Here is a 24,970-nt window from a genome sequence, read left to right on the forward strand (position 1 = left end):
AAAAGCATTTTTAATTGTCATGATAGAATTTTCTGGCGTTAGGGTTGAACTACAGACATGCAGTACTGTCTGGGATAAATGCTTTGGGGGTTATATATGTTTCACTTATACATTGATTATTTTCATTTTTTTTTAAGCTGAGTTCAATTTCATTCCATTGATCTGTGGTTTTATATATTGCCCTTCATTAGAACTAGGCAATGAGAACTGTTTTCACTAAATTTTTGCTTAATTAAAATCAATAGAGTGAAGATATATGTGGCTGTCTTGTATATGCAATTTAGTATTTTTGGAAATACATAGATATGGTAATGTACAGGCAACATAACTCTTCTGGATAAACTGAGATTTTATATAGTTCCAAGAATGACATAGAAATTGGGAAAACTATGGCCTGTGGGGCAGTTATAACTGTAGCAAGAGCTAAATGACTGACACAACCAGAACTCTGCTGGTTGTCCTTTTGCTTCACTGAAAAATGTGAAAATACATGGTTTTTACAAAGATTAGAAAATGTAATGTGTAGAGACTTGCATGAGAAATTTCTCTGATATTTTGCTCCTTTTGGATCAAACTTTGAAGTAGTTTGAAAAAGTTTTCTTAACTAAAAATAAGGTGATAAAATACAAATAATACAAAATACCATACTTATATAGATGCTTTAGTATTTGACCTTTGATTATCCCTTCCCTTTAATAAGACAGCTGCTTCTGTTACCATTTATCTTTAGCATATGGAATGTCCTGTGTGGTTCTGTTGTGCTTTGGCTTTGTCACTTCTCACATACAGTAAACTGCAAGGACACCCCTGGTAGTTCCCCTGTGCCCATGACTGGCAGCTGTGCAATGCCCACCAGTCTGTTAGAGGCATAAAAACTGGCACCAATTTTAGACCTCACCTAACTGAAGCCAGGTGGGATGTGTTGAACTAATTTAATCAACATTGATAATTGCAGTTTGTGTGTGTGTGTGTGTGTGTGTGCTTTCACAAGTTAAAATGCATGGACAAATCTATTCATCACTAATCAAACAAGTGCATTTTTATCAGGCCCAGCCTTGCCTTATGGCCAGCCTTGCAATATGCTCAAAAGACAGTGTCAATATTAAATCAGCTGTTAAATATTTCCTCAGAGCCACACCATCAAAGTTATGTCTGGTGCTAAGAAAGAACTCAGAGTGGATTGGAGGTAAAGAAGTTAAGACAGTTGAAATTTTTGAACAGAAATTAATTTTGTGGTAATAGAATTAATATGAAGTTCTTTAATTGAGCAGTCATTAGCATAAAGAGGGCTCAGTGAACTGAGCTAGCAACTGCTTCCTATTAAAGTGGCAGAGCTAATGAGCTGTTTAAGTACTTTTTCTTTGCAGATATGATCAGGGTCAAATAGGTCTCTAAAATGAATACATTACTTATATCCTACTGCTACCACTTTAAAGTTGCACATAATTCTCATTCTTTCTATGTCAACAAGACCTTTAAAATTCTTACATTTTTACAGAAATTATTATGGAATATTTTCTGAATTTGATTAGTGCTTTACAAAAAGGTCAAAATACTTTGTATCCAATTCTCTGCTAGTATATAGTGTAATAACCTCCACACAAAAGCCACACAGCTCTGTGTATTTCCTCATTAATACATTCCCTTATTTTATGTTTCCTGGTGAACTGTGGGTGATTTGTGTGGCTCTCACTGCACCCCTGTGCCATAAACAACTGCTTTACCCCAGTGGGAGATTCTGTTTTCTACTTTCTGCTCTTCATCTGCCTGACCTGCCTGGCTCTGCCTCTGTGTCCTGAGAATGGCTCTTATTAATATCAGTTCCACACCTGCATTGGACAGCCCTTTTTTTAAAACCAAAAATGTGACAAAAACACAGTGTTGATCACTAAAATGCCAGCTTTTGCTAGTTGCTAACAGTGAAAATGGTAACTCAAAGATCAAGGCGTTTCTTTTGCACTGAATAAGAAGCAGCTGGGATCTATGAAAAATTTGTGTAAAAGTACTTAACTGATAACAGCAGAAAGTATCTAAAAAGGATTTCCCAAAGATGACATGAAGCATGAGACCAAATCTAAAATTTTGAATCTAAATCTGCATTTCACTACTTGTTATAGTCTTTGTTATTTTATCCGTACATCAAGGTGGAAGTCTTGAGTGAATTGGATTCTGTGAGTATATAAACCAATATAGCTTCACAGACAGCTTCACTCTTTTCCACTGTCAAAAGAGAATTAAGGAAAACCTGTGGCTGCTAAACATCTGAGCCAACTGTTTCATGTTCTTCCTAAGCCATCTGATTTAACTAAAGTTGAGGAATCATCTGCAAGATAGATGAATGTTTCTTGATTTAAAATGTCATATGAAGGAAGTTTTTATTTGAAGGTTGGATGGTTTATATAATTGTTACAGAACATAAGATACAGTAAGTCCATAGTAGGGGAATTATTTTGTGGAAATATTTGCCTTTTTGTTGTGCAGCTGTAACATCATTCCTAGCAGCAGGTGAACTGATGTAATGTGATTGATTGCAGGTTCCCTCAAGAGCTGAACATGGGAAAAATCAGTGCTGAAATCATGTGGACTCTGTTTGCCCAGGACATGAAATATGCTCTGGAAGGTAATTAGAACAAACTATTAATTTCACTAGTGAGTTCAGCAAGACTGATTTCCACTGTAAGTGATACCAGTCATGAGATTTCTTTGTGTGATTAGAGCTTTCTGGTGTACTTGTTTAAGATGTTTGTGAGTTAGTGAAAAAGAAGGGTTATAAGGAATCAAATCATTTCACTGTGAATATATGAAGTTATCTGTGAAAGAAGAACACAAAAGAATTGTGATTTGAAATGCTGCTTCTTAGATCTGATAAAAACCTTCATGTCCAAAGAGACCCACATGTGTTTGCTAGAGAGCACTGTAGATATTCCGATTTTTCTCACTAGCTGAAATTTCCTTACTTGCCCATAAGGAACATTTGTGGAATGAAATTATGGAGGAAGCACACACTTATAATTAAATCTTTTTGTGTTCAAAAGGCAGGATGTATTCATTCTAGTTCCAGCAGAATCAAATACAGTTTCATTTTATCTCTTAAGATATTGTGGTTAACCATTGTTAAAATATATGGGGTTTTGCTATATAGCAGATTGTCTCCAACTAATGGCTTCAAACACACAATAAAATATAGTTATTGCAGCAAACCAAGTAAAAATACCTGCATGAAACTGGCATTGTCTTTAGTCAAGTCTGCTACTAACTACAGAGTAAGTCTAAAAATGGTAAGAAAAAACACATGAGGTTGAATTTTAAAAACAATGCAATTCAGCAGGCATAAAGGATTAAAAAACCCAAATATTTGAAGATACACTTCTATATTATTCTCTCCAGAATGTCTAATGGGATAATATCAGTGCAGTGGTGCTTTTGATAGCATGGCAGATTTTCATGATGATAATTGAAGTGAAAAGATGAGTGGCTAGAATGGCTATTGGTGGAAGAACTGTTTTGTTCCTCTGCTGGTGTGTTACTTTATTTTGTTAATTGTGTTATATGAATGTGGAACTTCCTTACTAAGCAGAGCAGAAAGGAAGGAAGGTAATGAAAATATGTACAAAAACAACAGAAGACATGAGACATCTTAGATGTGGGTAGGAGAAGAGATGTTCAAACTATTGTTTCAAAGTGCTGTTCTGTAGTCATGTCAGAGTGAATCAGAAATGCAAGTTTGAGAAGGGATGTCAGGCAGATCATCCTTTAAGAGTGATCAGTGAAAGCAAAAGCTTCCAAGAGCTGAGAAATGTGAAGACCATGTGAAAGCCACTGGTTTCACTTAAAGCATAATCCTGGTGTCATCAGGGAATCTTCTCTCTGGAGAGGCTGTCAGTCAGGAGCAGCTATCAGAAAACTGCTGTTCAGTAACTCAGTGTTGTGATTCCCTTACAGATAGCACAGATTACTGAGGATTTCTAATAGTCACCAACTGCCACGACTTCATGACCTTGGGTGTGTAGTTCTACTCTGCACATGGACATCCATCCACATGAGCACCCAGGGCTTTAGCCATTGAACTATAAACATTCTACACTGCCAAAGAAATAATCCACAAAACATCACTCACTCTATTTGTTCATTAGAGCACACTGATCACTCAAAAGGCAGCTTCAGAACAAGTCGTGGCTTGTTTATTGGTTGTAAAGAATAGAACAAGAAGCTCATAAGAAAGACTTAATTGTACAATATATAAAATGTGGATGTTAGGACTGAATCAGGATTTTAAAATAAATTTTAATGTTAATATTAATCCTTATTCTGCAGAGAGAAATGTAGAAGGCATTTGACTTTTATGTTCCAGACCAGGCCCTGAATGTGGTCTCATTTCTGTGTTGCTGTGGATACTGACTTTCTGAGGAGAGTAAATGCCATTGTTGTCATTAGGAATTCTAAACTGCTCCCAGAATCATTAGTGAAACAGTTCCTGCGTATAAATAATAATTAAAGGAAAATGAAATTAGTATAAGTTATTATTTTGAAATTAGTATAAATTATTATAAATATACAGAATTTCACCTTCTATGATTTCATTCCTAAGCAGGAACCTCAGTAAATCTAGTAAAAAAATATAGATCAGTATACTGATCCTCTACCCAGCTTTGCTGGGATTTGAATTGTGAATTCTTTCATTAGATATTCTGCAAACGGGGTTTAACTCAGTTGTTGAGGGCAATAATATTTTTTTCTTTAGATTCTATAAGATTAGAAGCAAGCTCTTAAATATGTTCACAGTTGGTCCTCATGGTTTTAATGGAGTTCATTAAAATGCATTGCATTCTGCTATGCCACTCTCGCCTTCCAAGTTATTAACATAGGCTACCATCTGTTCATACCTAGTGTCCAGGGCTGTGATTGAAATCTTTCCCTACTCTAATTTAGTATTAATCTCCTGAAGCAGCATCTTTTGTGCTACGAAGTTGATTCCTTTCTGAATCCAATCAAGAAGCAATGATCTGGTTCAGCATTGTTTGCAAAAGGATTCCTCATGTGATAAAAAAGATTGGATTAGCTCATCCAACATCCTGTTTCTGGTTTTACCCACTTTTTTGTATTCACAAATATATCCAGCCACACACATTAGTTTAAATTCAGGAACAAGCAAGACAGCAAAAATTGGAGCATCCACTTTCCATTGTTTTTCCCTTTTTCCTGAGCATGGTTCAAAATGGCTGTTCAGGCTCTCTCCTCTCCCTGTACAGCTGAATCCCTCCTGGATCTGCTCAGGGGGCGTGCACTGCAGGGCTGCTGCTCTCCAGCAGTGCCCTCTGCCCACATCCTCTTGTAGAACAGCTCAGCAGCCCAGTGAGAGGCACCAGCTGGTACCACACACCCTCTGCCTTCTCTCCTCCCTTGCTCCTTGGAGGACACTCCAGCAAGGAGGCTGCTGCTGTGGCAGGGAGAAGTCGGGGGAGAGCAGCTGCCATGGCAGAGGCCTTTGGCTAGGGACGAGCAAAGCCACATCTCTGAGAGTACCAGGGCACTAAATTGGCACTGGGGGAACTGCTCAGCGTTTTGGTGAGGGATGAAAGGCCATCCCAAAGCACAGTTCAGTCTGCACAGCTGCCAAGATCAGGGCTACGCTGTGCCAAGCTGACATGCCTTGGAAACAAAACTATACTAAAATCTGGTATTGAGTTCATAATTTCATTCTAGATTTTCTTCCAATTGCAGTTAATTAAAATGTTTGGCCTTTGGATAGTGTTAAAAGTTTTATGCAAACTTTAACAAATTGAGTTCACACTAGTTATATTCCTTTTTTCTGGTTTAATGGATTATTTTCATGTGTAGATTTTGCATGAAAAAGGTATCACATGCTTCTGTTTCAGTGTTGTCTTCATTAGATTTTGGACTCTTTGAAGTTTTTTGTCCTTCTTTGCAGGCTGTCCGTGAAGCATCAGTGGTTTGCATGATACATTATAGATTGTTGTTTGGCATTTAGTTTACACAAACATCTGATCTTATAGGAAGGTAATATTTTTGTACTCTCTGATCCCCCAATTATTTCATATTTATGCTGCAAAAAAATGAGAACAGAGAATTTTACCAACAGTGCATATGATGTGTTACTGATTTCATATGGTAAGAAATCTTTTTCTTTACAAGTATGAAGATACAAAGGTTAAAAGATGATGAGAGAGTAGTAAGCTGAAATTAGACATGCAATTGCAAAGTATATTTTTTAATTTTTTGTCCTCAGAAATTTCTTTTCTCATATCTTTCAGATCTCTAACTTTTGAATAGGTCAGATCAAATGTCTGAAACTATCCAGTCTTTTAGAAAGAGAACATCCTAATTGCTGTTATTATGATAATCTAATTCTGGTAGTGGCCAGAAGTCAAGACCAGAATTAGGTGAGAAATTAGATGGCTGCTCTGTAAATAACAGCAACAGACAGTCTCCATCCTGCACAGCTAAGATGCTAAAGGCCTTATAAAAATTGGAAAAGGAGACTGTCATTCCACCATTTTATGCATTTAATGTAAGTTTGCTTTTCAAGTTTGCTGTTGTCTTCAGTGCTTAAGGAAATATTATTTTCCTGATTCTCTGACAGATACTTCATCCATGACAGAAACTGATGAAGTGATTTGAAAGAGAAGAGGCAGGTCCAGGAGTTGATGCTGAGCACAGAGACAACATAGAAAAATCCAAAAAAGGCTAATGCTGCCCAGAGAAAGGTCACGCCATTTGGTGGCACATTTCAAGTCTATTTTCACTCTAAATTTACAATTTACAAAGTTCTCCTTAAGATGGAATATAGTGTTGGTTTAGAGGGAGGCTGCAGAGGTGAGGGAAGGTGAGACTAAGGTTTTGTAAAGGACAAGAAGGCAGCATCCACAAGAATGCAGGATGTCATCACTATCAAAATATAAAACCTTTTTATTTTATTCAGTCTCATTTCTGCATTGGCACTTTTCAACAAATGTATTCCATGCTTATCTTTTCAGACACCTGAGGAATTAAGAGTCCTCTATGACGACTCAGAGAGTCTGTGAAGGCAAAGTCAAGGAGATTACAGCTGGAGTTAAACCTTCCTTTGGCAGATAAGATAGCATGTTGCTGTGATTAGAGGAAGAGGGGAGTTAGAAATGTTCTTTACTCACCATAACAGACAGGGATGTTGTTAACAGCAGGTACACTCTGTACATCCTGAGGGGCTGAGCTTCCTAAGTATGAGAATCCACCTGTCGAGGGCAAAGCAGAGCTCTCCAGGCTTGCCCAAAAAGCACCACAGCCATGCCAAATGACAATATTTTTCTGGCATTTATTAGACCCAGTAATGAAGACAGATGAAATGGACAAAACTGCTCCCAGGGGCTGAGTTAATACTTCTTCATATTGTGCTGTAGCACTGTATCATCTTGCTTGGAACTACCTCAGAGATCTCTGATATGGCACAACCTTGCAGTTGAGACTGTTATATCTATAATTTCCTTGTTCTCTAACCCATTTTCTTGGATTTTACACATTGAACCACCATCAGAACAATGAGTAGTACCACAGTACAAGTCTACAGTAATCTTAGTAAGTTCAAGTTTCTCTGTCTCTGACTGTAGGTGTATTCATGGTGCCAGATTTGCTAGAAAAAACTTATTGCATCAGGGAATGCCTGTCTTCATTGTTCAGTCTTAAACTTGTTGCTCAATACTAGTAGTGTATATTGTCCTATATATTTAATAATGATAGATGTGTCCTTATTTATTCTTTTTCTAACCAATGACTATTACTCTTGTTCTTAAACACTGTTATTAGCTCTTACCCAGGTAATCATTTACTGTAAAAAAAAAATGTATATAAACTTTTCCTGAATATTGCCTAATTGTAACAAAGGCAATTTTTTGTTAGTCAGCTTATACTGGCACCACCATGTTGGATAGGTTATGACTGATTAATAATTACAGGTTATTTATAGCTCACATGGCCCTGCCCTTTCCACAAATGAGTGAGCTGCAGGGAGAAGTGTTTTGGTCAGCTGAATGGGCTGTGTACGACCTGTAGCAGCAGGGGCAGGCAAGACCTCCTCCAGAGTTTGTAGATATCTCAACCCAGAAGAATATGTTGCTGCTTCTTTCTTATTGTCTTTGATTACAATTCATTATCACCAAGATGATACCACTTTATTCCATCTCATGTTTTTACAAAAGCTAGACTTATATCTTTTGTCTTAACTAATTTTATGGCTGGGGAAGAAAAACAAAAACCCCAAACAAGCAAAACCTCTAAGCAAAAATGTGACTTTTTCCTCTCAGACAGTCCCTTAAAGGACAAGCATTGTTTAGTGCTGTGCTGCATCTGCTGGTAGGGGAAAGCTTTTATCCTTTTCTCGAGGGGTTTCTTCCCCTTATCTCTGTCAGAGTGAAGCTGCATAATTCTCACACTGCAGCGGTGGAATGTAGGTGCTGCACCTCTTCCTGCATTCTGTGAGCTAATCACACAATGAATCCCCTTGTATTTTGGACTTTCTTCATTGAGAAACAGTGACTAATAACAGCTTTTTGGAAAAGAAATACCTTTCTTTATCAACTAGAATACAATATTTGAGTTAAAGAAAATCAAAAATAACAAGCAACCTCTGCTATCTTTAATCATGCCGATTTTTACTAAGACACTGCTTTAAAGTTTTCCTCACACAGCAGCTGTTCTTCTCCTAGTTTCTATTTTCTTATATTGAAGACTCAGTATTTTACTTTCAGGACTGTTCCATAGAGTTTTACTTGTGTCTTTTTCTCCTCTAGAATCTGAGGTCAATTTCCTCTTATGGGGAAGTGCATTAGTTCCAAACTAAACATTTGATACTGCTTCACCCCCAGGAGAATAGGATAAATCTGTTAAAACTGCTTGTTTCCACATTATCTTTTAATAAGCCTTAAGTGCAGTTTGCTGGGTGAGAATTAGAAAACACCTCTCTGGTTTTCCCTTTGCAGGCAGAGCCAGATTGAACACAGGTAATTATTTAAGTGCAGCCTGGCATTTATCTTCCTGCTGGATTCTTCCTGGTTTGTACTTCATTTTACTAATTGCCTGTAAAATGCAAGCATGCCTGTTTGATAAGGTTTTATGCTCACTTTGCCTACTAGTGATGAGGCAAAGAGCACAGAATCAGATCTTTATGGAAAAACACATTTTTTTAAAAATTAAGCAATAAGTAGATGGAAGAAACCTATCACAAAAATTACATTGAAGATGCGAAGCTGAGTATTCAATAGTTAAGTTCCAATGCTATTGAAGTGCTCTTTGTTACCTTTATTCAGTTTTCCATCCCAGATTCAAGCATTATGCTATCAAATCATAAAAACATGGAATGGTTTGGGTTCAAGGGGACCTTAAAGATCATCCACTTCCAACCCCCATGCCATGGGCAGGGATGCCACCCACTAGACCAGGTTGCTCAGGGCCCAGTCCAACCTGGCTTGAGCACTTCCAAGGATGGGGCATATATTCTCTGTTTTGCAATTTTTATTCATATTAGAGTTTTATGAGAGCTTAATCAATATAAATTGGATTCCTATATTAGTATTACTTTTCTTCTTTTATTACTTCATTATTTTTGTTACTTTTATTACTTTCTTTTTTTATTACTTTGAATAGATGTTGAAATATCAGTACAAAGTATTTGAAATTTCAATCATATTCTTCAGAACTACCACTTTAATTATCATCATATCAGATAGGATGGACTATTTCTTCTGCTTCATTTATAGCTTCCATTTCCTTATGCATTCCATGGTCAATAAATATACAAAGCAAGAATTCCATCAGCTGTAAAAATCACAGTTCAGATTATTCCACTCACTGGAAGTAAGTGCTTATTTCTTTTTGTATTCAATACAGAATTTTGTCTCCAAATGTTTATTCTTTGAATATTTTCTATTTAGTATCATGGTATGTAAATTTCAATCTGATAGAATATTGAAGGGTGAAATTTATACTGAGGTTCATCTTATTCATTTACTTGTATTCCTGGCATTTTTCTTTTCTTGTCAGCAAGCAAAACAGAGAAAGTTTATGCATTATCAAGCTGCACATCTTGCATTACCCTTTTGGTGATAACCCATCCACTTTTCTGGAACTTTTGTGGAAGTATTTGGCTTTGGAAGTAGTAATTAATTGATGAGACTAATAGAAGTAATAAGGACTAAAAAGAAGCAGTAAAAAATCAACTTATTAATGTTAATAAAATATCAAAGTTAATTTGCCTAAGTAATCTGAAACACTTAGGCAGTATAACACAGTAGGTTAAAAATGTCAAATGCAACATTTAGAGTAGAAGATAGGGTAGTTTGTAGCAGGTTCATACATCGTTCGTGATATTACGTGTTGCATCTCTTAAGTAGTATATGACATTGGTGTTTGATGCCCTTGAAGTTCCCATGAGACATTTATCTCTCCCAAGGAACCATGTACATCTCTGCCTTTTCTGACACCGAGCTCTGCTGCACCTGCTGTGAAATGTCAGGCAAAGCAGAGCACTGAGCACACGGCCTCCTGCGTGGAGAGCTTCTCCTTGAATGTAAAGGGCAATGTCACATCAGCTTTTACAGTGCACTGCAGCAACGCAGGGATTGATTAGCAGCTTCCACTGCAGGCAAAAAGACAAAAAAGGAACAGTGAGCATTCTTCCTCACCTTTCAGAATATGACAGCCTGTCTTCTTTCCCTGATCTCTGTCACAGAATCACAGAATTTCCAGGGTTGGCCAGCATCTGTGGAGATCATCCAGTCTAACCCCTCTGTCAAGGCAGGGTCACCTGGAGCAGGAATGTTTCCAGGAGGGTTTGGAATGTCTCCAGAGAGGGAGACTCCATGACCTGCCTGGGAGCTGTTCCAGTGCTCTGCTGCCCTTAATGGAAAGTTCTTCCTCACACTGAGATGGAACTTCTTGTGTTTTATTGCCATTGCTTCTTGTCCTGTTGCTGGGCACCACCACAAAGAGTCTAGCACCCTTCTCTTGGTGCCCTCATTGAGACATTTATATGCATTAATGAGATCCCCCCTGAGTCCTTCCTTCTCCAGACTAAACAGGCCCAGCTCCTGTCCTAAATCTCTCTTCATAAGAGAGATGTTCCAGACCTCTCATCATCTTTGTGGCCTCCACTGGACCCTCTCCAGTAGCTCCTCTGTCCAGGGAGGAAATATGACTCCATAGTAAGAAATCTTTGAAGAAGATCTACAATGCCTTTCTTGATTTATGCATCTTGCCTTAATAAGTGTACTTGGTCTCTTTTTCTTCATTTTCCCAGTTGCACAGCTTCATTACCCCCCAGATAAGTTCCAGGTACAGTCCATTATGTTTGTGAACTGTCCAAAGAAATTTTGATAAAAATTTTCAAGTAAATACAGAGAAAAGATTGTCTGTTGTGAAAGATACAATATATTTTTTAAAGGAGCATTAGAGGGGGGTTAGAGATAAATGTAATCGAAAAAGGAGGGAATGAAAGAAGTTTTTCAAGTTTTGGTTTATTATATTCAACTTGACACAAAGAGCCCTTTCAGAAAGGTCAGTAGTATTTCACATTATAAAAATTAATGTAAATTATACATTATTATCAATTAGTGTTCTACTGTGTATTTCAGTTAATACCCAGTGACTTCCATTGCCTTTAGCAAAGTACAAGAATCCTAGGATGAGATTCTAGTGGAATGTAATGTTTTCTTCTAAATCGGTGACAAACTATGAGTTAAATTTTTTCTTCATTTGTGGCCTGCATGCTGTTGCATTCATACAACCAGAGGCTTCAGGTTTCTTTCAGCAGTATAGAGATTAAATCTAGAGCACTATAAGCATAAAAGAGGCTGTGGCATAGCAACTGCTCCTGTATTGTGGGGAAATGGCACTGGGATCAGGTGCATTGAACATTAACTTCTGATTTTATCCAAAACAGAGGTGCATCATTCGGTGTAACATTTCCACAGTGATTCAGAGGGAGGAATGCCAATGCATACCCCATCCATATCATTCCTTACTGGAGCTTTGCTTCCTCTAGCTGTACTCAGTTTTATGTTCCCAATTACCCTTCCCAATTATATGACTGCAAGTTTGGAAATAGGAGGTTTTCTGAAACAGCAGTTCTGGAAGAAATAGATAGCAGCTGGCAGTCTCTAGAAAGATTGGTAGGTAATTATTGCAAATAATATGGAATTATGTCACAATGCTTGAGAATAACAGCTGAGTTTTGATGGGAAAATTTGCAGCTAATCCAAACACAAATCCCATATACTCAGTCTCAACCATTTCTGTTTAATAAACTTTAGAGCAGTAGAATGCATGTCAGTTAAACAAGCTGGTTGTGATGAAATTAATTTACTACACCTAGATATTCTTTATAGTAGTTATTAATCCCTGAAACATTATTTATAAAGCCTGAAAATTGTACACGTTTGTTTTTTTTAGAAAAATCTATTTATGTGTATGTAGTCAATTTGTTAAATTTTACAGATTAATTTCCTTGAAGTTATTGTTCATAAAGATTTGAAATATACTTTAAAACCATATTATTAGAATCTTTCAGGCATCTTAACTATGTTTTTACAAAAATATTGGCTTAGAAACTGCTGTAGAAAAAAAATTGCTCTGAGTTTTTGTACCCAAATAAGGAAAATCAGAGTTGAACAAAATATCAATTTGATTATCTGAATATTTAACATGTTCATCTTTTATGAAGGTTTTTAGATTACTCTTTTTTCCTTTTTTAGCAACTAATACATATCAAAAATTACGTGGAAACTCAGAGTGATGTTATTACCTCAAGGTTAAAAAGAAAAAAGGATTCTGCAGTGAACAAGATTCTATTCCAGTTTGTTAAATGATAATGTCCTTAGTGTCATGTAGATATTTCTGCTTAGTGAGTCATCATTATGACTTTTATTTGTTGTTTTAAGAAAATCTTCCCAGCTTCCTTCAGCAATTGCTGGAAAAATGAACAAAAACCCAAGCATGATTCCAAAGTACTGTTGTTTGGTTAGGCCTGTGAGGAAAGTACCTTGGATTATAATCCTTCCTATTATGTTTCTTTATAAATTTTTCTCTAAAAGAACTGCTGCCTGCAATTAAATTACATGCCTGATACAGCATCACCAGGGCTGTGCTGATTGCATCACACACCAAGTTCTTTTCCATATATTAATGCACTCCCTGTAATAGCTTTTAAAAACAATCTCTGTTCATTCTTGAGAATACAAATAACATTGGAGCAGATTTTATCTCTTTTCCTTCAGTGCTGTTGCTTACTGGAGGTCTCCTGAAGGGGATTCCCATCTCTGTGATTGGTAGCAGTGAGATGGAACAATTCCATTCAGTTTTCAGTGTGGTTGCAGTGACAGTTCCTGTTGTAAAAGCACATGTGCATTACAGCATCACCCCTAAGGAGATATTCCCCCCCTTCCCCAAGTGGCATCAACAATGTAAAAAAGTTACACTTGCTGGATCTGCAATTCCCAAAAGTAGCTGAAGTGCCCCATACACACAACTAAATTTACAGATGTTACAGTTTACAAGAATCTTATCAATATTTTCTCATTGATGCATGACACAGTGATATGCATATGCCAGCATGGGAACTGAACATGACCTCTTTATGAAACTTATTAGATGAGTAGATGCTATTAAAAATATGCTGCACTATAAGGAATGTGTCAGAAAAGGAGCAGCACAAAATAAAAAACATTATCAGCATTAGGTTTGCTATACTGGAGATTTCCTTACCTAGAATCAGTTATGAGAATGGTCAGGTATTTCTGTTATCATCTCTCCTGAGAGCACATTTGCACACAACTGGCAGGTTTAGTGCCAGACTGACTCTGTAGGATAATAATTTTGCAAAACAAGAGTAGAGTTTTTCAAAAAAAGTTATATTGTGCAGCTACTACATCTGTCTTCCAGAAAGCTCAAAATGGATATGTCTGTATAGGGAAAAATGGCACTAGCTTTCTCTCCAGGAAAATAGACACAGATTTCCAAAATGCATCCAGCTATCCTGTGCTCACATTTATATCAGCTTGTGCAAGATGTTCAGAAATTAAGGAAGCAATCTATTGGTCCTGATCTAAATTCAGAACACCTACAGTGATGTTGCTGCACTTTGCAACCAAAATCCATGGTTGCCATGGATAAACCCATCTATTATCCAGTTAAAACTGTCACTGCTGACTCATCTGGGCACCTGTTTGCTCCCTCCTTTGGTTTATATGAACTGAAGAGGTAAAATGCATGGATACACAGGACCTCATATGTCCTGTGAAGTCTTTGCTGATTATGGAAAATAGATTTGTAGAAAATTTTCAAAACTTGACAGAAGGCTCACATACTATATATTTGTGCGTAAATTTTGAGATACATCTGTTCTCTTTCAACAATGTCTGACCTATATGGTAGTATTTCTAAGAAATGTTGACTTAGAAATACTACCATATAGGTCAGACATTGTTGAAAGAGAACAGATGATGTTCTCATACATTCATGTCAGGGATTCTGGATGTATTTTTCACTTATATGTATTCTCCAAGTAATATCCTTGAAGACTTCAAATATTCTCTACAAGGCATAAAAGCCTGCAGAAAAAAGTTCAGTTATTCCTGCATCACTTTTGTGCTCATTTTTAATGTATTATAAATCTTAACCTTAAAAAGAAAATATTAGTGATTGGTATGTGTAAGTTGCACCCTCCTGGACAAGCTTGCCAATTAGTGGCAGTAGCTCATTTCTAAAATTGAAATAAGCATTTCTTTGGTTTGTGATACTATAACAAACATTCTCAAGTTACATTGTATGATTTAGCAACCCATTTATTGAAAGCTTGAATGAAAAAAAGTGCTATTCATTTCAGAAATTCCATTCTTTTGGGATGCAATCTAGGACAGATTTATAACAATGACTTAAGCAGCAGATGTGCAGTGGATTTCATACAAATAACATCGTTTTTGTCAGTGAAAGGCTGGTCTACCTTGTAAGAATACCTTTTATAGAGCAAATGTCTAGCTTTCTGTACTAGTTTATGAAAAACCTTCTACCTAAAAAAAATGATTCCTCAGAACCATGATAGAAGGCAACATCTTTCTCTCTGTGGTCCTGTTTAATGCTAGTAACAGTGATACTGTTCTGGGGAGAGTTTGTAGTACTCTCAAGTAGCATGAACATGAATAAATGCAATATTTAGACAGAAACTGATTTAGTGATTTTTCTTGAGTGTGATGGAAAGGCAGTGAAGGTGAAAATGCTACTGCAATGCTAAAAAGGCAATAAAAGCCCACAGGGGCACTTTATAAGTCGATTTGCACAAAACTTAGTAACTCACTGAATAATAAAATACATCTGAAACACTTGTTGGATGGCATGGTGTGCTACTGGAGTGCTGATTTGGCATAATAATAAAACTAAACATTTCCTTCTAATGTAACTGGCTAGATCTGAAAACACAGAATGTGTCATTCACGGTGCATTTTCACTGACAGACAATCCAATGCTACATTCAAGTGTATGACAGAGGATGAGATGCTCCTGCTGTTACAGAAAATTAGGTTCCCATCCAAATATATGAGATTTGTACAATGCTGTGTTGCAAAGCAAGCAGAAGTAAGGAGCAAAAAGGAGGTTTGAAACTGGTAACTTCTTAATACCCAATATTTACACAAGAGCATAATTCCTGCTGAGTGCCTGTATTAGGCCATTTTTTAAGGGAACTGGGAAAAGAAATTACTCTTTTGCTTAGGGAAGGAAGAATGTGCAAGTGACATGACATCTCAGACAGATGAGATCTGTGGAGATTTTAGGAAGCTGTGAGCAGTAAACAAAGGTATGATTATTCTGCCCAAAACTTGTGGATCCCTGGTTTCATGCTGAGGGAGAAGGAAATGAAAGATTTGAGCAAGGATAAAGAGAGAAGGAATGGAGCTGTCCAAGTCTGCGGTGGCTGGGTGAAGAATGCAGAGCATAGGGTACAAGCTAAAACAAGATCAAAATCCTGGAAGAAAGATGGACATTTGTTCAAAAAAATTAAATCAGACTTTAAAAATGCAGAAAGTGGTTACAGGTGGCTGCATGATTTCTGCCACCCACCTCCATCTGCATATTCAGTATGTGGAAAACACAAGGACACTGAGAAGGTGAAGTCCATTTGAAAAATTTCAAAAACGCTGTTAAACCATCTTCTCAACTTGTGCCATAAATCAGATGCCTGTAAATCTGTGGAGTTTTCTCCTCTTTCTTTTTCTTAACTCTGGTAAATGCAGCTTTCACAGATTCCTGTAGGACTGGCATTTATAGCTGTTACTTCCTCTGGCTACTACGCAGCTATGGTTGTCTTTTCTAGCTTGACACACAAAAGCTTCCTAACCATTTTGTAACAGCCTAAGAAGGATCTAAAGAAGGGGAAGTCATCAAATTTGTGGGGTTTTTCTCACTGCAGTGAAGAGATGGGAGAAGCTTCATTTGTGGACTGGTCTTTAGTTTGTTTTGTTTTTCCTAAGGGTACTCAGATCCTGAAAATTGAAATGCTGGGTCTTACTATATCGACAAAAATCAAACCAATTATGCTTTAAAATGCGAGTCCTGTGTTATTGTGTCAGCAGTGCACTGAGGCTCAAGAATGTTATTTACTGTTAGAATGCAATTAAGTGCTTTTATTTCCACTCCTTCTATTACAGAACATGAAAAGCAGCGATTATGCAAAAGCACAGATTATATGAATTTGCACTTCAAAGTGAAATGGTTTTATAATGAATATGTGCGAGAGCTCTCTGCTTTCAAGGATGCAGTGCCTGAATACTCTCTGTAAGTGCTGTTTTGGGGAGGCTTCTATGAGGCTGGGCTTCATGCAGGGTTTATTTTGGTCAAATATTTATGCTCAGGTTTGTGCAAGATCTCAGGGCTTCATGCAGCGTTTATTTTGGTCAAATATTTATGCTCAGGTTTGTGCAAGATACGTTTTGCACTTCCTTCTCTTTAATTCTTCATTCTATCAAGTGAAAGGGTCCAGGTGTTAAATGTGCAATTAGCTATTTCATAGGTTTCTACAGTTGTTGTAACTCCAGGTCTTTAGAGATGACAAAAAGACAAAATGCTTTGGTGGGAAAATGTCTGAGGAAAGTGATTTTGCATTTGTTTTATAACCAAATTTGGATAAAGCTGTAATGCTAACAGGATACTCTACTGAAGTAATTCTTAATGGGTCAGGTTATACTCAGCTACTGGTTTTGTTTTCACCTGTCTCCCTGCAATAAATATATTCAGTCCTGTCCTTGTATCCGAGCTATCCTTAATCTTCTGCAAGTCTGCTGGTTTACTGAGATGGTTTAAATACCTGACTTTTACTAAAACAAAGTTATATACAAGTTATTTTATATGCAAATAAAAATAAATGTTACCAAAGAGCCAATATTGATAGAAGGTGCATACCTACCATGCTTCACTGGTAGAGAATTGGCTACTCCTAATTTTATATCACCAGGGTACACCAGTGAGAGTATTGTGAAACTTAAGCCTGAAAAGCCTTTTGGTAGCTGCAACATTTTGGTGACAAAAATTTTTCCAGAGTTGTTGAAGTCTTTAGCAATTACAGCATACCTGAAAACACAAGGTGCTGAACTGCTGGGTATTATAAGATTTCTCCTCTTTATGAAATCTACCTACTTTACTTTACAAAATTGCTTTTAATTTTCAGGTGGTTTGAACCATTTGTCATACAGTGGCTGGATGAAAATGAGGATGTCTCAATGGAATTTCTCCATGGAGCACTAGAAAGAGACAAAAAGGATGGGGTGAGCCCTTACTTTTTAAAGAAATGAATAAATAAAATATCAATACATATATTATTACAAAACCAGAAGTACATTTGGTCCCACAACATTTTTCTTAGACTTCAAGAGATAACAACTTTTGGAAGATCCCTTGTAGAGAAATTCCTGTTCTAGTTCCCTCTAATTCCCTCTGCCTAAATCCCTACAGAATTCATTCCATGGTATCATTTCATTAACCTATGATGTGATAATGATGTCATGAAAGAAAATTCTCGTTTTATTTTTAAAAGATTCAAAAGTATCAGAAAAGAAAAAAAAACACATTTCTTAGTATCACCAGGGAGACTTCTTTTTTCCTTTATTACTTTTTATGACTCTAGGATGAATTTCAAGTATAAGAATCAATGAATGCATTTTTGATCTCTGAACAAATATTAACATTTGAATGTTCCTCTCTAGTTTCAGCAAACATCAGATCATGCCCTTTTCTCCTGCTCTGTGGTTGATGTCTTCACACAACTCAATCAAAGCTTTGAGATTATTAGGAAATTGGAGTGTCCTAATCCAGAAGCACTATCTCATTTAATGAGAAGATTTGCAAAGGTACATTAAAGTCAATGCATCTCAACTAAGCTTCAGAGAGAATGACACTGAGTTGCCATGTACCTAAAAGCTAAGGGATTCCAATGCTTTTTAGAATCAGTGTTTTCTGCCTGATTGGGATCCTAAGAAAGACATGCTGTCTGTGGCTTAAGGTTGGGTTTTGTCTACTTTGTCAAAATGGTTTACCAGTTTGAGAAGTTCTATCCTCTCTGAGATTTCACGTTTATGTATTTTATACACATACGTATGCATTGTTATCTTGCTAAGAACCAATTGCAGTTCCATTCAGTGAAATGCAATTAGCTAATTATGCAGTGCAAGTGAAGGAAAAAGTCAAGGTATGGCAATAAAATATTTTTGTTTGAAGTCTTGATGTGGTAGTTATTCACCTGCCGCTTGATAAACTCAACTCTGCCAGCTTTCTATTTGGATAGTTACATTTCCTCACAAGCTCTGAATTTCCATTATAGTCCTGCTGGCTTCAGAAAAGTTCACATTTACATTTAATTCTGTTCTTTCATTGCAGCAATTCTCCATTTGCAGGGTTCTTATTTACATGATTATTGTAAGGTAACTCATATTGCCAGGCTTTGAACAGTGCTCCTTTTGTCTTACATTTCCATTATATTTCTAGTCTACGTATTGTCACCCTGGAGGAGTTTTTGATCTTGCTACTGTTCCATTAATTATGTAGTACATTGCAAGGAGAGGAGTTCTCAGTGCTTCTCAAAAACAGTAGTGCTAAAATTAAACTATCTCTGCTATTGAAGATTGCTTTACAATTAGATCTACGCACCATCTGCTGTGCAGGGATTGAAAATGTGCTCACAGGATTGTTTATATTATATCTAAAAAATATAATACACTATGTGTGCAAGCACCTGTAAAACCTATCATTTCTACAAACCTTTTTTTTTATTATTTTCGGTTTACATTATGAAATTCACGATTTAAAAGACTCTTCTCCTCTTCTAGACTATCAACAAAGTACTTGTTCAGTATGCTGCAATTATTTCAAGTTACTTCAGCTCCTATTGTGATAAAGAAAATGTGGTGAGTAAGAAGCTGTGGCTTTTTTCTGCCTCAGAAATTGCCTTTAAATGACTTACTGTACTTTTTGAAAATTAAGTCACTTCTTTATATGAAAAAACATGAATGGAGGGAGGTCAGCATGTTTTCCTAGCTGCTTACTGTGAGGTGTAAAAAGCTGCAATAAGTGAAATTAGTTAAGAATCCTAGTTAATAATTTCAGTATTAAAGTTATAAAACAACTACAACGTGGCTACAGACGTGCAGTGGATAACACCCTAATACTGTGGTGAACATGGTGAATGTATCTTCATCTTGTTTCTCAGATAGAAGTCAAGGTCTTTGTTTAGGGTTTTCACTTGGCATTGCCTCTCTGTATCAGTTTGTGCACAGGAGAATTTCTAAGCTCCCTATTCCCTGTGTGCAGGGGTTTCTGCTGCTGCTGCTGCTCACTGTACATTAGCCCTGCAGAGGGGAGGAGAAAATTTGTGCTGTTTGTTGCCTCACTGCTTACAAGGGAGTCCCTAATGAAGGACCAGATTGCCATGGACTCAGAAATAAATGAGAAATGGACACTAAAGATGTAGTTGAGCAAATGGAAACATTTTCAATACTTTAACAAAACCAAGGAAAAGTATTCTTGGGAACTGGCTTTTCAATGTTATTGATATTCAATCAAAGCTAGTTCTCCCATGGCAGGCAGCTTTTAGCAGTATGTCTGTTGTATTTGGTAGTGTTTTGTTCAGCTGTACCAATCTGCAGCTGGATCAATAAGTGCAGCCCCATCCTCACACTGTTCACCTCCAATGGTACAGCCCTCAGCCCGTCTCAGATCTCCTGGTCCTTGTGTCACATCCTGGCCATGACATCTGCCAGTGCTCTGTATAGTTAGGGCCAGTGTCATGGTCTACAGGTCACCAACATACACACAATAATAGGATTTAGAAAGACATCTACTGCAGCTAAATATCAAATATTGAGAGTTCCTATGAATTTAATGGTAATATTAAGTAAAGCTCATTGCTTTCATGAAGAAATGAGTTCGAATAAAGCACTGAATAGTCAAGTCTGTTTGAGCAGTCTTTTGGCCTACCTAGTGGGAGGTTTTAATTATTAGAGTGAATAATTTCTGAAGTCATTCTCAAATACCTATCTTTATTAAGGCTTTAGATGAAATTAATCTCATTATGAATTAAATAGTGTCTTGGGTTGGAAGGGACCTTAAAGATCATCTCCTTCCACCCCTCTATTGTGAGCAGAGACACTTTCCACTAGAACAGGTATAAAGTATTGTATCAAAGGCCTTTGATGGACATAACTTTTTTTAACAGAATTTGCCTTACATACTTTTATCTTAATAAAAATCCATTTGTTCTAGTAATTCCAGCTACAATAAATGTTCCTCTGCAATAAAGTTAATAGAAGAGATTAAAATGAATACTTTTTATTATTCAAATTAGATTTGGCATTCTTTTTCAAGTTAATACTTGTAGTAATCTAACTAAACACTACAAAATGTGCATATAAACTGTTCAAATAAAAGCATATCAAAGATGCTTTTCATAAAGGTATTTATCTAATGTATAAACAGCCTCTTATCTTCCACCTCCTGTCAGCATTTACAAACAAATATGGGTTATGCTATTGTACCTGCCATCCTTTTTTTCCTGTTGTTGCATCTGTCCGATTCCTGTAAACTGCTGCACAGGCTATTCTGAAGGGTAGGAGATAATGAAATACAATGAGAATGTTTTTAAGTAATGTTCTTTACCTGACAACAATAGCAAATTTTTCACTGAGCCAAGGTAGGATTAGGCTCTGAAAGAGCCACCTGAGCCAGCCTCAAAGCAAACTTTGAAACTGCTTTTCTGTCAAGTGTTTCTCTCATAGCTCCAGTGTATTGCCAAAGGTAGTTGCATTTGTTTGGAACAAAAGGAACAAGATGTTATATTCAGCTACTTATACCCCCATCACAAATCATATTTCTCATAATTACTGATTTGTGATATTGCAGATAATTTCCAAAATAATTCCTTTGTTAGAAGTCAGGAGATAGTACAGGAAAGGAGGATACAATCTTAGTGATTGTAAATTAATGGAAGGTAGACAAACAAGTAGAACGGGGGTTTGTGGATTTTTCAAGAGCTGAGCAAAGAGGTGACATTTCAGCTACACAAAGCCAGCTGCATTCTGTAGGAGGAGGAGCAGCACGCTTCACTGGGAAGGAATAATCTAAGTAGTAAGAAGTTAGACCAAATCTCTTTTTTTCTTTTTCTTCTTCAGTTGAGAAGGACTCTGACACCAAATTCCTATGACAGTAATGTATTAATAATTAAAGCTAAATCATGTTATTGAGCCCATCATGCTTCAGCTCTACATTGGAACATGCTATTAACTAGAAAGGTACAAATGAGTATCAATCATTGTAATAATTCCATCACCATCTTGTTGACTGAAAAAAAAGTATACATGTCTTATTGAAATGCATTTCCTTAGTGTCTAAATTAGTCCAGTCACACACTAGAACACATTGGCCTTGGCCAGCTACAATTCTTTTGGTAAGTATTGTCTGATTGCTTCATCTGCACCATAGCAAACCATCATATAAAGTTATGTAAGTACACAAGAGTCTAGTAATAGATTCTTTCTTCCATTATTTTTATAACTAGCTCCTTATTTTTACTGATGTCTTACTTTTAACCTTATATGAACACAGAAATTGCTGTCTTTTGCACAGTGGCCATCTTGCACAGTGTTCTGCCTTCAAAAATTTAGCTTAAACAGCAACACTTCTAGACTAAAATAATATGATTACAGAGTTCTATTACCTAGTTTATTCATCAGCTTTTCAAGTAATGCAAAAATGCAGATTTCTAAAATATCATTCTGTTATTAACAGAACTGCCTCTTGATTTATTCAAATACTTAAGCATCAGCCATTAGCTGGGTTACAGTGTTGTCACAGTTTTCTGCAGAGACTGGGGCTAGCAAGCAGTGTGGCAACGCCTTTCCTGCAGTCCCTGCCAAAGCACTTAGATCGTTGTTGCCTCTGCTCTCCATGGGATGATGATGTTCTACTTGCATTAATCCATCAGATGTAACTGTACTAGGTATGACTAGAAATTACCTGGGATTGTGCAGGATGTGAAATTCTGGGATCTGGAACCTGTCCAGGTGACAGGGAGATGGAATCCAGTTCCCTGTGGGGCAGCAGTGCCCTTAGTGGGCAGTGACAGGCTGAGCAGGCAAAGAGAAGGGTCAGTGAAAGGGGAAGGAGAGGCAGCAGTGGACAGAAGTTCCTCTGAAAAACACAGCTGTATCAGTGAAAGTGGGCTTAGAAATCTTTTCCAACCTTAATGTTTCTATAATTCTATGAACGTAGGGCTGCTGAAGAATTGGTTGTGCACAGTCTCACATTTGATCTCTCTCTGTAGGCCTGTATCTTGATGAACAACATTCAGCAATTAAGAGTCCAGCTTGAGAAAATGTTTGAGTCCATGGGAGGGAAGGAGGTGAGTCATACCTGTTTCCTGGTTCTTTCAAAGCTCCTAAGAGATCATTAGCACCATGTTTGCAACCCAGTCAAAGCTTTCACTTCTACTTGCAAAGAAAATCAAAATGCTTTAAAAAAAGTCTACAAGACCTATTTACTGTCCTGACAATACTGGAATGACATAACTATTTCACAGACACATGCTAATGATCCGTAATGTTTTATCAGCACTGGGTGTTTTGTGTTGCAATCTGTAGTGCCAGCTTTATTTCAATGTTTGTATTGGACTATACTTTGCTTTTTATGTTTTGGTACGTTTTGTCTGTAATGTGTCATTGTCTTTGTCTAATGCCTTTGACTTGCAATCCACTGAGCAGAAGAAAGAAGGAGAGAGATTCTCTTATGAGGTTTGTGATAGTAAGCATCTTTTATTATTCCTGACCATATTTTCTAAGGCTAACAACAGTCACATTTTCTACTTATTTCCATTGATGCATCTGTGTAATTCCCTATGATCTAAAATCAAAAAGAGCTATGCTTGGGCATTTAGTTGACACTAAACTGAAGTTTTACTATGCAGCCACTTTCAGAGTTTTAAAAAATCTATAAAACATTTTAAGTGCACTTTTCAGTACCTGAGGGCCTGCTTGTATTCAAGATACCATTTCACCAAAATCTGTTACTCAACAGTTCAAAACATCCACAGCTTTACCCCCTTTTTCATTTCAGAAGATTTAAAAGAGCCTGAAGTCCTTTTCCAACAGCAAAAGGACATAGACAGTGCTTCAGTACCTTCCAGGCTGTAGTCTTTTGCTGTTCTGAAACATGATGAAGAAATTAACATATCTTCATAGGCATAGAAAAAGTCCTGTCTACTTGTTGAGAAGCATTGTTTAGAACATGAATATCCTACCCATTTTATCAGTAGCTGACTTTAAAAAATAAGTTATGCATATATCATCCTTTTTCTTCTTGAGGCTGTAGCTTGATAGATTCCCAAAACTTTGATCTAACGTGGCCACACTATATGGAGAAAACTGGAAAACACAGCATTTCATATTTCCACATCCACAGTGGGACCCTGCAGAGGTGAGATGGGTCCCCTATGCCACACAAGGAACTGAAGTCTCCAGATGCACCCACAGAGTCATTCCAGGCTGTGGAGGGTCTGCTGAGCCAGGACCAGCTCCTTGAAGCTGCTCCAGATAACAGGGAAGAAACTTCTGCAGCCTTGTCAGTGCAAATTTCCTACCAAACTTTGAAAAGAGATATTCATCATCCAGAAGTGGCTGTTTTTGTGATTCCTATTATACCCTTTTCCCTCTCTGAATATTACAAGTAATCATGTCCTCCAAGCTTTTATATTCTGTGCAAAGTACTTTTGTATTAGGTCTTGGATCCAAACTTAATTTTTAATGTCATGATTCATGAAAACACGTAAATGACTATAAATCAGGATAATGACAAGGGCAGAGGAAAGCTGAGTCACATTTTATATCTATTTCTATAAAATTATTTTCAACCAGAATATTTGCTTGAAATATTCCCATTTTCCCCAAGAAATGTCCCATTTTCCCCAAGAAAATATTAGTTTTTCATTTGCTCCTAATGCCTTATATAATAATATTTTTAAAAATAGGAATTTTTCATAGCAACTTTCTTTCAAAAGTTCTTATGACTTCTCATCCTTTTTGGTTTCCTTTTGATGTTAATGAGGATGAATTATTAAGGTTGTTACAGTATCAAAGCAGAATTTCCTACAAATATGGTGCGACATGCAACCCACGGAGACAATTTGGATATATTTTCTATAATCCTTTCACTAGGTGTCTTAAGTGCATCTCTGATTCACAATCTAAGACAAAAGATCTTAAAAATACATTCAGACTTCTAAGGCAATTTCTTGAAGAAAGCACATTCATATTCAATTTTTTTTCATCCATATCAAGATGCCACTAAAATGTTTGTCCTCCAGTTTGAATACTTATTCCCCTCACTATTCCAAAGGCACAACTGCTAATGGCCAATTTGGCTTATTGAACTGGTACTTAAAGAAACAAAGCCAGCA

At 36.8% G+C, this 24,970-nt stretch overlaps 1 protein-coding gene across 2 annotated transcripts in view; it reads left to right on the top strand.

Annotated features, from left to right (window-relative positions):
• Positions 1–24,970, top strand: part of UNC13C (unc-13 homolog C) — a 121,442-nt gene that overhangs the window by 69,217 nt on the left and 27,255 nt on the right. For both annotated transcript variants that reach the window (XM_059482281.1, XM_059482279.1), the window contains 6 exons: positions 2,535–2,620; positions 16,686–16,812; positions 17,702–17,798; positions 18,237–18,380; positions 19,356–19,433; positions 22,844–22,921. In XM_059482281.1, the coding sequence (XP_059338264.1) occupies positions 2,535–2,620; positions 16,686–16,812; positions 17,702–17,798; positions 18,237–18,380; positions 19,356–19,433; positions 22,844–22,921 (610 nt within the window). The remainder of the gene's footprint in view (positions 1–2,534; positions 2,621–16,685; positions 16,813–17,701; positions 17,799–18,236; positions 18,381–19,355; positions 19,434–22,843; positions 22,922–24,970) is intronic.

The sequence above is a fragment of the Ammospiza nelsoni genome, chromosome 14 (genome assembly GCF_027579445.1).
Source record: "Ammospiza nelsoni isolate bAmmNel1 chromosome 14, bAmmNel1.pri, whole genome shotgun sequence".
NCBI lineage: Eukaryota > Metazoa > Chordata > Aves > Passeriformes > Passerellidae > Ammospiza > Ammospiza nelsoni.